The sequence below is a fragment of the Otolemur garnettii genome, unplaced genomic scaffold, assembly GCF_000181295.1.
Source record: "Otolemur garnettii isolate 467f Iridium unplaced genomic scaffold, OtoGar3 scaffold00105, whole genome shotgun sequence".
NCBI lineage: Eukaryota > Metazoa > Chordata > Mammalia > Primates > Galagidae > Otolemur > Otolemur garnettii.
The window spans coordinates 1632492-1648824 of NW_003852500.1; the positions used below are offsets into that span (position 1 = coordinate 1632492).

The 16333-nt window shown below is 43.3% G+C and overlaps 1 protein-coding gene and 1 pseudogene across 1 annotated transcript in view; both read left to right on the forward strand.

Annotated features, from left to right (window-relative positions):
* Positions 1–4554, forward strand: part of AP1M1 (adaptor related protein complex 1 mu 1 subunit) — a 35744-nt gene extending 31190 nt beyond the window's left edge. Inside the window, exons 10-12 of the mRNA XM_003796520.3 lie at positions 2789–2914; positions 3444–3519; positions 3664–4554. Of these exons, the coding sequence (XP_003796568.1) occupies positions 2789–2914; positions 3444–3519; positions 3664–3686 (225 nt within the window). The 3' untranslated portion in view covers positions 3687–4554. The remainder of the gene's footprint in view (positions 1–2788; positions 2915–3443; positions 3520–3663) is intronic.
* A 915-nt stretch (positions 4555–5469) lies between these two features.
* Positions 5470–7499, forward strand: LOC105887682 (annotated as a pseudogene).
* The last annotated feature ends 8834 nt before the right edge of the window (positions 7500–16333 follow it).

Consider the following 16333-nt stretch of genomic DNA (forward strand, 5'->3'; position numbering starts at 1 on the left):
ACCACCTTAGGTGTATATGGCTGGCACCTTAGCCACTTGAGCCACAGGTGCCAAGCCAGTTATTTTCCTTTCAATATACCATTGAATTCAGTTGGCCAACATTGTATTTTAAATTTTTATGTTGATATTCACAACTGGGATTGATTTTTTTCTAATTGTTGGTACAGTCTCCAACAAGCTTGGTATTGATGTAATACCTGCTTTATAATGTTTTTGTCTTCTTTTTCCATGCTGCAGAACAATTTAAGTAGCCTTGAAATTGGTCTTGAACAAGTTGATAAATTTTGGCTGTGTAACCATCTACATCTCAGCTACTCCTTTCTGTGGAAAATTGGGTGGTTTAAAGTTTCTATTCTTTGGACTCAGTTTAGGCAAATTTTATTTTTCTAAAAAATTATTGTGCCTGATCAGATGTTTTAAATTTATCTATACATAGTTGTAGAAAATATTTTTTTCTTCCTTCTGACAGTTATTTTTCTCTAGTAATTTCTTATTTTACCTATTTGTGTCTCCCCCCCCTTTTATTTTTTTGAGCCACAGACACCGCCCAACCTTCCCTTTTTTTTGATAAGACTATCTAGAAGTTTGGTTTTTTCCAGATTTGCTTTTTAATTTGCTATATTATTTTCCTATTCTCTTAAGTCTTTAATTTTAATTTATTTATCTTTTCTTTGTTTTGATTCCTACTTTTTGAGTTCTATGTTTAATTCCTTTATTTTTATTTTTAAATTTGTATTGATACAAGTATTTAAGCCACAGATGTTTCTCTGAGCCCCACCTTAGTCATATAACCCATAGATTCTGTCATAGTATTTGGTATCATCATTTTCTAGAACTTCTGTAATTGACTAGAGAGGGTTTTTTTTTTAATTTTCTGGTGGAAGGGCCTTTTTGTTTTCCCATTTTCTCCTCACTCTTTAGATTTCGTACCTTGAGATCAGAGAATTTATTTGTGCTGTTTGTACTTTTTAGAATTTATTGAGGTGACCTTTATGGACTAGTAAAAGGTCAGCATGTGCAAATGTACTTCCATATGTACTTGAGAACATGATAAAGTCTCTGTTATCAGGGCAGAAGTGTGCCTAAGAGGTAGGCCACCATGACCTTATCCACCTGGACAGAGAACTGGGTTGGGCTTCACCTCCAGGCCTTCCCCTGCCTTTCTTTGCATGTCTGATTGTCTGTGCTTTACACAAGTTGCTGCTATGTTATTTGGCACATAGATAGTTGTAACTGTTATATCTTCCCTATGGCTTACAGGACTGTTAACTCTTAAGACTGTGGTCTGTCTTCCTTGGTGCCTGTACTTCTCCTGTGTTGTGACAGCAGACCCTGTCCTGTTTTCTTTGCCTTTGGCAGGCACACTTCTTCCTGCTGGGGTAGCCTTTCTCACTCTGCTTTTGGAGCATAGGGTTGGGTTTTGGTCTGTGAGCCAGCCTACAAATCTTTCTTATTGAGAGGAGAAGTAAACTCACTCAGATGGACATGGCCAACACAAGGTGGGGTATGCAAGCTTCCACTGCACACCCCCTGCTGGGACTGTTGTCTTGCTTTTTTGTAATTTTTTGTTTTGTTTTGTTTTTCTTGCATTTTCCTTTCACTCTTCTGTAAGGCTCCCATATTTGGTCTGGTTAGTGTTTCTTACCTGGGCTACCGGGGCACATTTATTCCCTTGCAGCCTGCTTTGTCAGTTGCTAATGTCACGTTATGTTCCCTTCACTTTCAGAGTCTTTCCTCAGCACACATCACCAAGTCAAGCAGAGTCCTCACTCTTGCTCTGCCTCTGTGGTAATAGGCAGAGACTAGCCTCTCAATGCAGCCCAGGAAAAGGAGTGTGAGCCCAGCTCTGGGCACCAGTGTCTCTGCCCTTCTCTGGGGCAGATGCAGCCCTGATCCTCAGCAGCTCCTACCGAGCCTTGGCCAGACCCCTGGGGATCAAAGACTGTGGTGTCCCAGGTGTAATCAGAGCTGAGATGATGCCTCCCCCTGCTCAGGGAAAGACCAAGCACTGGGGACAGCCAGGCTGAAACCTCTTTCTCCTCAAAGCAGGGAGAGGGCAAAGGTCACAGCTAGGACATGGGTTCCAGTCCTCCTTGGCCCCGCTCTGAAGCTCATCTCTAGTCACTGCTGAGCTTCTGAGGACAGAGCCGCCCCCTGCTCACTTTTAAGAGCAGGACCCAGGGCCAGCCTACCATTTAACAGTGTCTTTGTTTCTTAGTTTTGTTCATGTTCCTCATTTTGACATTTCTCCTTTCTTTCACATGTTCTCCTGAGACTGGGCATGTGGGGCTGTTTACCAGGACCTCTGGCCTAGGCATACCTCTTGCCCCTTGTCCCCTGGAAGCCCTCACCTGCCACTGTCAATACATACCCTCCCTCCCTCCTCTTCTTACTGAAGGCCAGTCTTTCTGGTCCAGGCGCCCTCAAACTACAGCCTGCGGGCCACATGCAGCCCACCTAGGACATTTATCCGGCCTGCTGGGTGTTTTTGCCACTGCTGCCTGTCCTGCTTAGCAGCTGACTCATCTCGGGGCCTGCAGTCTGGCCCTCCAACGGTCTGAGGGACAGTGAACTGGGCCTCTGTTTAAAAAGTTTGAAGATCCCTTGTCTGGTTGATCAGGCTCAGGGGATGGTGTATTAGGGGGAACTGGCCTACTGGGTGGCCACAGGCCTTACAGGAAGGGGCTTAGTGACCAGGGCTGGCACCTAGGCATCTTCCAGGGGCAGCTATTTGGTGAGCTGGGCCAGAGCCTGGGCCTGACTGCTCCACCCTCATCTGCCCACCTAGGGTGGCAAGGAGTATCTGATGCGGGCCCACTTTGGCCTGCCCAGCGTGGAGGCTGAGGACAAGGAGGGAAAGCCTCCAATCAGTGTCAAGTTTGAGATCCCCTACTTCACTACCTCCGGCATCCAGGTATGTGTGTCCAGGGCCCTGGAGCAGAGACAGGCCCAGGGTGGGCAAGTAACAGACATTAACACCACCAGCTTAGAAAAGGGTGCTGGTATGCTTATCCCAGGGCCCCATGGTGCTGCCAGGTTCTACTTCTCTGGGCAGTCCAGCCCCAGACAGGGAGAGGCTGAGCTGCTCTACTCAGACCTGCCCTGTGCTGAGCCTACAGCTCAGAGACTCATTCTTCCCCAAAACTTAGTGTTTGAGGCTGTGCTGCCCACACCTGGTTCACATGGGGCCTGTTTTTCTGGTACCTCCTTGAAGGTCCAGGAGAGGAGGGACTCACAGAGAAGGGGAGGCCTTCCTGGGTCCAGGTCCCTCCTCCTGGAGGCTGCTGAAGGGCCATGTCTGTAAGACCACATCTTACCTCCTTGCATTTTCCTTGCCATGGCCTCCACACCAGCACTGGACTAGACCTGGGGAGGAAGGCTTAAAGGGGGGTCCCAGAAGGGAGGGAGCCTGTGTGTACTCAGGGTCCTATACTGTGCCTCAGGTGCGTTACCTGAAGATCATTGAGAAGAGCGGCTACCAGGCCCTTCCCTGGGTCCGTTACATCACTCAGAACGGAGGTGAGTATAGCCCCACCTGTGGGGAAGGGAACACACTGAGGGGCTGGAGTTGTAACTCCAGGGTCAGATCCCAAAAGCCTTGCAGGGGCACCTTCTTTCCCTGGGTGCAGAGCTGAGAACAGATGTCTCCCTCCTGTCTCCTAGATTACCAGCTCCGGACCCAGTGACGGCCCACTGCAGCCAACAAGCTCCTGGTCAATGCACCAGGGGACATACCTGCCAAGCCCACTGGACGGAGATGGCATACTCCCTGGACGCTGGCCATCCTCCCGGCCTCCACCCAGGGACCCTTTCCTTCTCCAGGCTACCTGCCCTGCTGTTGACAGTCTTCTCAGAAGTCCCTTTTCCTGGAAGAGGCTCACCTTAGAGAAGTCTCGTCTCTGCCCTGAAATCAGTTTGAGGGGAAGGAAATGAAATCTTTTCCCCTCTACACATAAAATACAGCCTTTTGTGCTGTTGAGTTCCAGGTACCAAACAGCTTGGTTAGCACTTGCCGGACCGCCAGCCGCAGGCGGCATCTTGCCACTGAGGGGAAGCACCAGCCTCACCAGGCCAGCAGGGGCTTCATTTTATTGCCATTTTGTTGAACTTTATAGGCTTATGGGAGATCTCAGAACTTGTCTTTGTTCATTTGTTGTTTGTGTTACCCTCAGTGTCCCTGTGTCCCCCCACATCCTAAGGCACTCAGGCAGCACTTGGTGAGGGCAAACCCTCACCCTCCTTGTTCCCTTTGCAGCAGGGCCCACAGCAGAGCCTGTTTACATGTTGGAGTCAGCGCCAAGCGCTCTTATTGGCTGCTTCTTGGAGGGCCCTGACCTGACTCAGCGCCTTCCCAGGGCCAGCCTGGGCCATGAGATGCTGTCACTCAGCCAGATCAGTATTTCCCCATCAGGGGAGATGGGATCCAGTGAGGAGTACCAGCCTCAGCCTTCCTCCAGCCAAGGGTCCAGAGGGTGGGGGACATGTGTCATCCACCCTCCCCACCCTTTGTGTGTTTATGACATAGTTACATTAAATTTCATTCATTAAATATGCCTCCTGCCTTCCCTCTGATGTGGCAAGGAACTGACTCCTCCTGGGTGACCGCCAGCCCATGTGGGGCTTTGCTCACCTGGCTCCATCACTGACCTTCCATGTGGCACTGGAAGGTGTCATCAGTTCCCAGTGCCTCTGCTTCCCCAGCTGAAAAACAGGAACAGGCAGTCACAGGGACGATGTACCCGCTCCACTGGACCAACAGGGCTGCTCCTCCCAGGGCCTCTCAGAGGAGGGCACATGGTCAGACCTCTATCATCTCATCTGAGATGATGATTGGAACCTGCTCAATTCTTGATCACTAACAACTTCTCTCCAGCACTCTCCAACCCAGTAGCCCTTAAACCCACATCAGTGGCAGGCCCTGTGAGCTTGCTAAGAACACAAGTTCATGGACTCATCCTCACCTGCCAAAGCAGAGACTTTGGGTTGAGGGCCCAGGAAACTGTTTAACAAACTGCCACATGAGCCTTACACCCCTGAAGATTAAGAACTGCTGCCTGGTCCCTGGGGTGGGGAAACAGCACATGGGCAGGAAGTGCCACCTGCATGTATGTTCCCTGCCCCTCCAGTGCTGGTGTCCCTGCCAAGCCAGCCCCTTCTTGCTTTGAGAGCTTTGTTCTTTCCCTCCTCACATGTCACCAAGCTCCCCTTTGGATGTCTACCAGGCATCTGACTTAATACAGCTGAAACAGGAACTGGGCCTTCCACCCACGTGGAGTCTTGCTCATCATAGCATATGACACCACCCCAGCCCAGGACTCTGGCAAAGCCCTGGAGATGCCCTCATGCCTGTCTCCCACTACCCACCCCAAATCTGCAGCAACCCCTCATGGTCCCCTCCAGAAGGCCCTAGCCCCATTTGCCATCTTCACTGTCATCCCTGGGGGCCATGCTTCAGAGTGAGCTCTAGTCATGCCCAGCCTGGGAGCCTCCTGGCACAGGACAGCAGGGGACTGCAGGGTAAGAGCTTGTTTCTAGCTAGCTGTGCATTAGGCAGCACAACCTGAAACCTTCCCCTACAGACATGTAGAAATGCTTATGATAAAGCAAATATACATAACCATGGCCGAGAGAAAAGGAACCCGGCACCAAGGAAACTCAAAACCACGTGGCTGGTGGGACTTCAGGGCTGTGAACTATGTGAAGCTGAGATCCTTGTAGTTCAACTTGCAGTTTAAGAAAATAGACTAGAAAGATGTTTGCCCTCCAGCCTTTGAAGATAGTACCATTTACTCTCTTGGCCTGAAATACAGTAGAGAAAAAGTCTCCCCTGAAAACTTGCCACCACTAGTTTACAGCTGAAATATTTTGCTATTTCGATGGTCTGGAGACACCTGAGCCAAGACATGTATGACACAAAACCTTTCTGGAAGGGCATAATTTCAACTCTTGTTACCCAAGGTCCTGGAGTACCCTAAATGCAACAGCACTTCCCCCAAATTGAAAAACACATGCCCGAAAGATTATAAGTGTCAGATCCTCAAGAACTTTGTATAAAAGTATCAGACGTGGAAATACGCTATGCAGTAAATCTGCTCTACCTGATTGAAAGCAAAAGAAAGGCTCAGAAAAGAACAAAATGCTATCAAGACCAAACTTCTGCAACATCTAAACAAGGCCAAGTAATTTTCATACAAATTATACAAATCAAGAAATTATACAGGCTCAGTGCCTGTGGCTCAAGTGGCTAAGGTGCCAGCCACGTACACCCAAGGTGGCAGGTTCAAATTCAGCCCGGGCCCGCCAAACAACAATGATGGCTGCAACCAAAAAATAGCCGGGCATTGTGATGGGCGCCTGTGGTCCCGGCTACTCGGGAGGCTGAGGCAGGAGACTTGCTTGAGCCCAGGAGTTGGAGGTTGCTGTGAGCTGTGATGCCATGGCACTCTACCCTGGGGGACCGCTTGAGGCTCCTGCCTCAAAAGAAAAAATATATATACAGAAAAATAAAGAACCCAACAGAAAATGGCAACTGCATGAACAAACAATACCAAGAAGATAATGTCCAAGTGGCAAATAAACATGAAAAGATGTTCAGCCTTGTAGGTATTGAGGAAATATACTAAGACCTAATAGCAATTAGATGCTATTTAACACTTGTTAGATCTACCAAAAAAAAAATTTTTTTCTAGTAGAGAAAGAGTCTCACTTTATCGCCCTCCGTGGAGTGCCGTGGCATCACCCAGCTCACAGCAACCTCCAGCTCACAGCAACCTCCAACTCCTGGGCTTAGGCGATTCTCTTGCCTCAGCCTCAGGAGTAGCTGGAACTACAGGCGCCTGCCACAATGCCTGGCTGTTTGTTTTTTTTTTAATTGTTGCAGTTTGACTGGGGCTGGGTTTGAACCCGCCACCCTTGGTATATGGGGCCAGCACCCTACCCACTGAGCTATAGGTGCTCCCCCCGAAAAAAATGTTTTTAAGTTTGATTAAACCAAATGTTGGTGAACAAGTAGAGCTCCAGAAAATGTATATGCTGCTAATAGGTGAATAAATTGACAGAATCACTTTTTAAAATAGTCAAGACTAGCAAAGTTAAAAGATGTATTTACAGCCGGCCTTCGAGCGACAGTGACACAAGATGGCAGCCACCACGGGCTTGGACAATTCATAAAAACCGAATATACAGCCTTAAAATAGAATGTGGACCTAAATACCCAGAAGTCCCCCCCTTTGTAAGATTTGTAACAAAAATTAATATGAATGGAGTTAATAGTTCTAATGGAGTGACGGACCCAGGAGCCATATCAGTGCTAGCAAAATGGCAGAATTCATATAGTATCAAAGTTGTCCCGCAAGAGCTTCAGCGCTTAATGATGTCTAAAGAAAATATGAAACTCTCTCAGCCACCTGAAGGACAGTGTTAGAGCAATTAATCAAAAGGAAAACCACAGGCCCTTCCCCTCCCCCCCATTCGATTTAAGCAGTCTTCATTTTCCACAGTAGTAAATTTTCTAGATATGTCTTGTAGACCTCAAAAGGAAGACTGGAAAGGAAGCTCCCATTCAAAGGCAATTTATCTTAAGATACTGTAAATGATACTAATTTTTGTCCATTTGAAACATATAAGTTGTGCTATAACATCATCCCATCAAGTGTAACCACTGTCCACGTAGCTGAACTTCTGGGATCAAGAAAGTATATTTAAATAGGTTCCCATCATAACTGGTGGGGCACATCTAACTCAACTGTGAAAAGACACATCACACAAACACCTTGCTGCTGATTACATGGCCTGGGGTCTCTGCCTTCTCTCGTTTCCCTTGCCCCTGTCTCCTCCCCTCCCTGCAACAGCCCTCTAGCTTGGGGGCTTGTTAGAGTAGACATGAAGGTTTCAGGTCACAGCCTGTGGGACTACTGCTGGGTGTGTGGGGTGTTTTGTCTGCACCCCTGATTTCTTTAAGTCTTAAATGATGTCCCCTTCCAAGCCATCATCCCCTTCCCACTCTCCTCCACTCCCACCCTTGGCCAAAGCATAGATTGTAACCCCTCTGCTTCCCTCTGAGATTGGTCTTCGGTGAGGAATTCAGGGCTTTCCCGTATCTTCTCTCCCCACCTTTATCGAGGGGTGCTGCTTTCTCCTCCCTCCTCCTCAAGTCCCTCTTTGCACTGTCACACCCAACACTTTCCATGACACTTCCTTGCTTTGGTCAAAAGCCATCAGGAAAGAGTCTCTGACCTCCCTTGTTTACTTTTAGAATTGCATTTCTTCACTCCACCAGCCTAGGAAATGAATTGGGTCCTCAGCCCTGCCACCTCTGCTGTCATCATCAGCTGATGCATTTTTTTAGCTCAGGTTTTGATAAGGTGAACAGTCACCAGGGTTACTCAGAACTGCCAGCTCTCAGAGTCCTTGGTAACTTGGAGAAAGCCCACATGAAGACACTTGTAAGCACACACTCTCTCTAAATTGTTTTGTTTCCCTGTAATTGCTTTTGCTTTTAAAAATCAAAGGAGTTTTAAACAGGGCTCTCATTTTGTCATCCTTGCAATCAGTTGGGGCCTAGTTTGGAATTTGATAACTGGAACAAAAAGCCTTGAATTCAGTGCATACTTTGGTTTTGGTGCTGCTGCTTCGCACGATCCAATCCTCAGCAGGGATCCAGAAAGAACTAGGTGAGCACAGCTGATCCCCAAAATTGGCAGGCTTGACTTCCTGGCAAGTGGCTGCATTTTTTCACATTCTGTTCAGGACCACTACATGCTGAAATGTGGATGCGTACCAAAATAAAAGCAATTTATTTTGTACTAAAGGTTTTTTTTGAGACAGAGCCTCAAGCTATCCCTCTGGGTAGAGTGCTGTGACATCACAGCTCACAGCAACCTCCAACTTCTGGGCTCAAGCGAGTCTCCTGCCTCAACCTCCCAAATAGCTGGGACCACAGGCACCCACCACAACGCCTGGCTATTTTTGGTTGGAAACATCGTTGTTTGGCGGGCCCAGCTGGATTCAAACCTGCCACCTTAGGTGTATGTGGCTGGTGCCTTAGCCACTTGAGCCACAGGCACCGAGCCTTTTTTTTTAATTTGTATAAAACCACCTTTTGAGCAGCAACTGTCAAGAGTCTGGAAAGCAATTGATGTTTCCATTAATCTTTTTCTGGAAAACGTTAGTTCTAAGGATTTAACATCCTGTAAGTAAAGTTTAACATAACAGTATTCCATAAGCAGCCTTTTGATTGTCATACCATTGCCCAATTTTAATATAATTTTTAAAAGTGTGCGTTAATATTTAAAAAAAAAAAAAAGACGTATTTACCTCCAGACCAGCAATCTCATTCCTAGGTATAAACTCTCAACCCTTCCTGAATGGGGTTCTACAGGAAAATGTATCCTTGATGTCCTGAGGCATCTGTTGTAGGTAATGACTGACTTTTTTCCTACACCTCTAGAACACACTAGCAATGTAAGAAAGTTGAGAAAATAGTTCCTGAAATCATTTTCTGAACACTGTAATTTTCTTACAGAACTCTAGCTAAGAAATGCCTTGAGAAGTCCATGCACAAATACATGCAGAAATAGCACATGTATGGTGACATTCATAGCAGCAGAGAGATGATAGCAAAAAAGTGGAAAGCAACCAACATCCCTCAGTGGTATAACAGATCACTGTGGTCTATTCACACAGATTATAGCAGTGCAAATGAATTAAACTAAAGCAATGATATGGTTGGGAATGAATCTTAACATTGAGGCTGGGTGTGTTGGCTCACACCTATAATCCCAAGGCTTTGGGAGGAGGATCGCTTGAGGCCAGGAGTTTGAAACTAGCCTGGACAACATAGTGAGACCACATCTCTACAAAAAATAACTTAAAAAATAATTAGCCAGTTATGGTGAAGCACACCTGTAGTTCTAGCTACTTGGGAGGCTGAGGCAGGAGGATCAATTCAGCCCAGAAATTTGAGACTGCAGTGAACTATGCGCCACTGAACTCCAGCCTGGGCAACAGGGCAAGCCCCCATCTCTAAAATACAAAACAAAAAAATACACAGAGTGGAAAAATGGGTTACAAAAGAAAGCAGGAAATATTCTAGTGTAACGTATAGAAATACTAATTTTCTTTGTGCTGAGAAGTCCATAAGTATGTAGACAAAGTCTAGCAAGATGCTTGGAAATTGAAAAACTTCAAGTCCCTGGTTCTTTCTGAGGGCAAAAACCGGAAAGAGGCCCGATTGTGGTCCCTGCTCTATCGGTAATTTCCTTAAGCTTGGTGGTGTCCAGTAGTTTATTCCTTATGCTTGCCTTATGCATTTTGTAGTTCTTCAATACTGCTTCGTTTTTTTAAAGAAGATAATGCAGATTTGGGAAAAAATACCTATTCCTATAAATGAAAAATGTAATTGTAGAAATTAACAACTTGGTCGGAGGATGTTAAAATACAGGTGAGATGTGGCTGGCTGGAGAGAATTAGTGAACAGAAAGTCATCAAGCGGCAGTTACCTGGTGCGTAGCACAGAGAGTTAATGAGACTGTCATATAGATATAGATGGCATATCCACAGGTTCTGATCCATGGATTCAACCAACCTCAGACTGAAAGCGTTAGGGAAAAAATTACATCTGTAAACATGCACAGACTTTTTTCCTTGTCATTGTTCCATACAACTATTTACATAGAATTTACATTGAATTAGGTATTATAAGTAATCTAGAGAAAATTTAAAGTATATGGGACGATGTGTGTAGGTTATATGCCATTTTATTTAAGGGATATGAGCATCCTTAGATTTCGGTGTCCTGAAACCAATCCCAAGGATTCCAAGGAACCACTGTGTGTATGTGTGTGTGTGTGTGTGTTTGACATGAGGGAATAAGAAGGCCCAACATGCCAACAAGTTTCTAGTACAAATCAAAATGAGAATTGGGAAGCAGCAATATACAAAAAGATAATGGCCAGAATTTTCCAAAATTAATGAAAATCTTTAATTTCTCAGATTCAAGAAACCAGTGAGTACCAAACATGATATACAAACCTAAATCCTTAACTAAAATCATCACAGTCAGACACAGAACATCATAGATGATCATAAAATCAACACAAAGAGATGAAGAGGTACCCCCCAAAACCAAGTAGGCAGAGAGCAGGCTTATGACTTGAACAATAGAAGTCCAGCATAGCTTCAAACTGTCCAGAGAAGAGTAATCTAGGATTCTCTGTCTAGCTATCTATTAAAGTTAGGACAAGATAAAAACAGTTTATCAATAGCAGACCCTGATTGAAGGAACTTGTGTACATAAGAAAGAAAAAGAGATGTGAGAAGGAATGCTGAAAGAACTTGGAAACCATTGGATCTATCTAAACTAGAGTGGACCTCATAAAGCAATACTAACGGTGACTAACGTATGGAGCAGTGACATAAGTCACAACTGAAATTATAGACAAGAGCTAAGTGGCATTAATGCCTTTCAAAGTCTTCAGGCTGTTTGGAAGGATAGTTGACTGAAGCCTTAAAAGGCCCCATATTCACGTACAACTTTTATACCAGGTTTTGGGAAAGGGTTTTAAAAAAACTTTTACAGGCTGGACTCAGTGGCTCATGCCTGTAATCCCAGCACTCTGGGAGGCTGAAGTGGGCGGATTGCCTGAGCTCATGAGTTCGAGACCACCTTGAGCCAGAGTGAGACCTCATCTCAAAAAAAAGAATAGCTGAGCATTGTGGCAGGAGCCTGTAGAACCTGCTTACTCCAGAGGCTGAGGCAAGAGAATGGCTACAGGGGGTGATAAAAGTAAGACTCTGTCTCAAAAAAAAAAAAAACCTTTTATAAACCAATAGGAAGAAGGAAAGGAGAAAGAAGCCTTAAAAAATCAGGATAAATATAGGATAAATATTAAATTTTTTTTTTAAATAATAAATAGTACTTAAAACCACATGAAGACTTTTGGGCTACCCCTACTACCCAAGGCTGCAGAAAGCACAAAATAAGATTATAAAAATAAATGTAGATCCTCATTAGCGTAATGGTTTTTAAAAAGCCAGATATTAGAAATCACAAAAAATGTGAATTAAGGAGACTACTAGTTTAAGATATTGTCAGATTGAACTGAGATCCAAAATCCTTCTTTATCCTCTTTATAAGATAAGCACTTAAAATATAAGTACACATCACAGTTAAAAAGTAAAAAGACAATTAAAGATGCCAAAATAAACTAAGTATATCAATTATCTGACAGAATAGACTTTAAAGCAAAAAAGAAAAAAAACTACTAGACCCCAATAAATCTCCAATAATCCCTGGATTATTATTAGAGTCCACATTCACCAACAAAATATTTTCAAATATAAGATTTTTAAGCACAATTCTCAATCTCCAGGTGTCAAAAAAGAAAACAGAAATTAGAAAATAATAAAGTTGTTTTTTGGTCTACATGCAGATTACATGGGTGTGCTCTCCTGAGAATCCATCAGGCACTGGTGATTTGCTCACCCTTCTGTATCTATGTTACACTTCAGTAAAATATTTACAAAGGAAAAAAAAAACAGGCAAAAAATCTCTGAAGCAGCCAGAGACACATGACTTTCAGACGTCTGACAATGAGCTAGACAGGTGTCTTTTCAAAGGAAGCCAGAAAACAATTGAATGACATTTTCAACATGCTGAAAGAAAACCACAAACCCAAATTACATACCCAACAAAAATTTTTCAACAAATGAGAAAAAGTTTACAAGCAGTACACTCACACAAAAGAAAATTCTAAACAATATACTGAATTCAGGCAAAAGGAAAGTGATCCCAGATGAAAGGTCAAAATGCAAGAACAAAGAAAGAGCAAAGAAGGAGTAAATAAATGGGAAAATCTTGACAAACATAGGTTGTATAAACAATCTTTTCTGGAGTTTGCTTTTTAAGTGGTAGAATTAAAATATACACCAGAAAAGACAAGTCTGCAGGAAGGAAGTAAGTGAATGGTGTTAAAGTGTTCCAAGTCCATGACTGTATGGGAGGAGAGTAAATATTAGAACATTGATTAAATCTGCATTTAGATAAGTATGCATTTTAATCTTTAAGGGAGCTACTAAAATAATAAAAGTAGAATTTCAATTTCCACATGTTCAGAGGAAAACAAGGACTTTTTAAAAAGCCACAAAAGGAGGCAAGAGAGGAGACAGAAAGCAAAAACAGAGAACAAAGTAAGATGGCAGACTTGAATCTAGATTTATTAAATGTAAATGGACTAAATGTTCCAGCTAAATGTCAGTTTGTCCAAACAGCTTTTTAAAATGTCAACATCAGAAATATAAAAATGGGTTGGATTTGGAGGCTCATACTTGTATTTCTAGCACTCTGAGAGGCCAAAGTGCAAAGGATGCTTGAGGCCAGGAGTTCAAGACCAGCCTAAGCAAGAGTGAGACGTCATCTCTTAAAAAAAAAAATAGAAAACTTATCCAAGCATAATGGTACATGCCTATAGTACCAGCTACTTGGGAGGCTGAAGCAAGAGAATCACCTGAGCCCAGGAGTTTGAAGCTGTAGTGAGCTATGATGATGCCACTGCACTCTAGCCTGGGCAACAGAGCAAATAAATAAAGCAGAAAGATTAAAAGTATGGGGGAAATATACCATAGAAGTAATGACCAAAAGAAAGCTGGAATGGTTATATTTATATTAGACAACACATACCTTAAGACAAAGTCATTGTTAGAGATAGAGATACATTATATAAATAAAATATTCACCTCATTAGGACGATAATTTTTAAAATTTGTGTGACCCTAAAAACATGGCCTCAAAAATACACGAAGCAAAAACAAAAATTGACACAATTATCAGGAGAAACAGTTAAATCTTCAATCATAGTGACAGGTTTAAACTCAACTCACAGAACAAGTAGACAAAAACAATCAGTAAAGATATAGAATATTTGAGTGATAAACTTGACCTAATGGGTCCATGTAGATAGAACATTGTATTTCATAACTGCAGAATACATTTTCTTTTTGAGCACTCACTGGGTTATAAAGCAAAACTGAAGGAAATGGTCTCTTTTTAAAATTTTTACCTTTTGTGGAGGGACAGGGTCTTACAACGTCACCCAGGCTGAAGTGCAATGGCGTGATTACTGTAACCTCAAGAGTCTTGCTGTACTGCCGGATCTGGTCTTGAACTCCTTGCCTTTAAGTGACCCTCCCACCTCAGCCTCCCAAAGTGCTAGAAATACAATCATTATCCACTCCAGCCATCCGAAAATGATCTCTTAGTTAGCAATCAATGTAAAAACTGCCATTTGTTTGGAAACCAGGTTTTTGTTTTGTTTTGTTTTTGAGACAGAGCCTCAAGCTGTCCCCCTCGGTAGAGTGCTCTGGCATCACAGCTCACAGCAACCTCCAACTCCTGGGCTCAAGCGAGTCTCCTGCCTCCGCCTCCCAAGTAGCTGGGACCACAGGTGCCCGCCACAACACCTGGCTATTTTTTTTTGGTTGCAGCCGTCATTGTTGTTTGGCGGGCCCAGGCTGGATTCGATTCCACCACCTTAGGTGTATGTGGAAGTGGCTTGAGCCACAGGCGCTGAGCCGAAACCAGTTCTTAAATAACCTCATTGATCAAAGAAGAAATTCTAGGAAAATTATAAAATAATTTGAACTGAGAGATAATGAATCTAGTGCATTTCAAAACGTGCACAGTACAGCCAGAGCAGCATCTAGGGAGAAATGTACATAGCAGGTATGTGTGAAATACGCACATTTTATATATAAAATTGATATGTAAATTGGAATGTGTGTACAGATGGTTTCTGACTTATTATGGCTTAGCTTAATGATTTTTTTGACTTTACAATGGTGAGAATATAAGGCACATTCAGTAGAAACTACTTTGAATATCCACATAATCATTCTGTTTTCAGTATTCAATAAGCTACATGAAATAGGGAATACTTTATTACAAAATAGGCTTTTGTTAGATGATTTCACCCAACTCTAGGTAGGGTAGGCTAAGCTATGACACTCAGTAGACTAGGTATATTAAGAAATATTTTTGACGATATTTTCAATTTATGATGTGTTTATCAATACATAATACCATCAAAAGTTGAGAAGTCAACCACAAATTGTGCTTTACCTAACAAATGCAGATTGTGTAACCTAAGCGTTTGTACCCTTATATTAATCTGAAATTAAAAAACAATAAAATAAGATTAAAAGCTTCTGCACTGCAGAAGACACTGCCAAGAAAATGAAGAAAAAGTATTTGCAAAAGATACATTGATAAAGGACGTGAATCCCAAATATACAAAGAGCTACTGAAACTCAACAATAAGAAAATGAACAACTCAATTAAAAAATGGACAACACCCCATAAATGCATTAATGTATACATGATCTATGTGTTTAGGATTTAATCAAAATAAATAAATAAATGGACAACAGATCTCGATAGACACCTTACCAAAAAAGATGAGAGATGGCAAATGAGGATATGAAAAGATGCTCAACATTATACATCTTTAGTGAATTACAAATTAAAGCAATGAGATAACACAGTGGTTACGGCACCAGCCACATACACCGAAACTGGCAGGTTTGAACCCGGCCCAGGCCAGCTAAACAACAATGACAATTGCAACAAAAAATAGCCAGGTGTTGTGTCAGGCACCTATAGTCCCAGCTACTTGGGAGGCCGAGTGAGGCAAGAAAATCACTTAAGCCAGAGAGTTTGAGGTTGCTGTGAGCTGTGACGGCACAGCACTCTACCGAGGGTGACATAGTAAGACTGTCTCAAAAAAAATAAAAAACTTGCCCATGAATGTTTATAAAGCAGGTCTATTCATAATTAGCCCAAACTGGAAGCAACCAAGATGTCCTTCCCTAAGTGAATGGATAAACAAACTGGGGCCCATCCACACACGGAACATTATTCAGCAATAAAAAGGAATGAGTTATCCAGCCATGAAGAGACATGGAGGGACTTTAAGCACACATTGCTAAACAAAAGAAGGCAATCTGAAAAGGCTACTTCGTGTATAAATCCAACTATGACCTTCTGGAAAGGCAAAACTATGGCGACAGTAAAAAGATCCGTGGCTGTCCGGGTGGGGAGGGATGACTAGGTGGGACACAGAGGAGTCTCAGGGCAGCAGAACTATCCTGCATGTGACTGGAATTGCGGATACGTGTAGTTGTACGTTTGTTAAAACCTGTAAGACTGTACAACATGAAGAGCAAACCCCAATACTATGGACTTGATGTGACTTAGTTAATATTATCAACAACATCAGTTTGGCTCAGCGCCTGTGGCTCAAGTGGCTAAGGCGCCAGCCATGTACACCCAAGGTGGTGG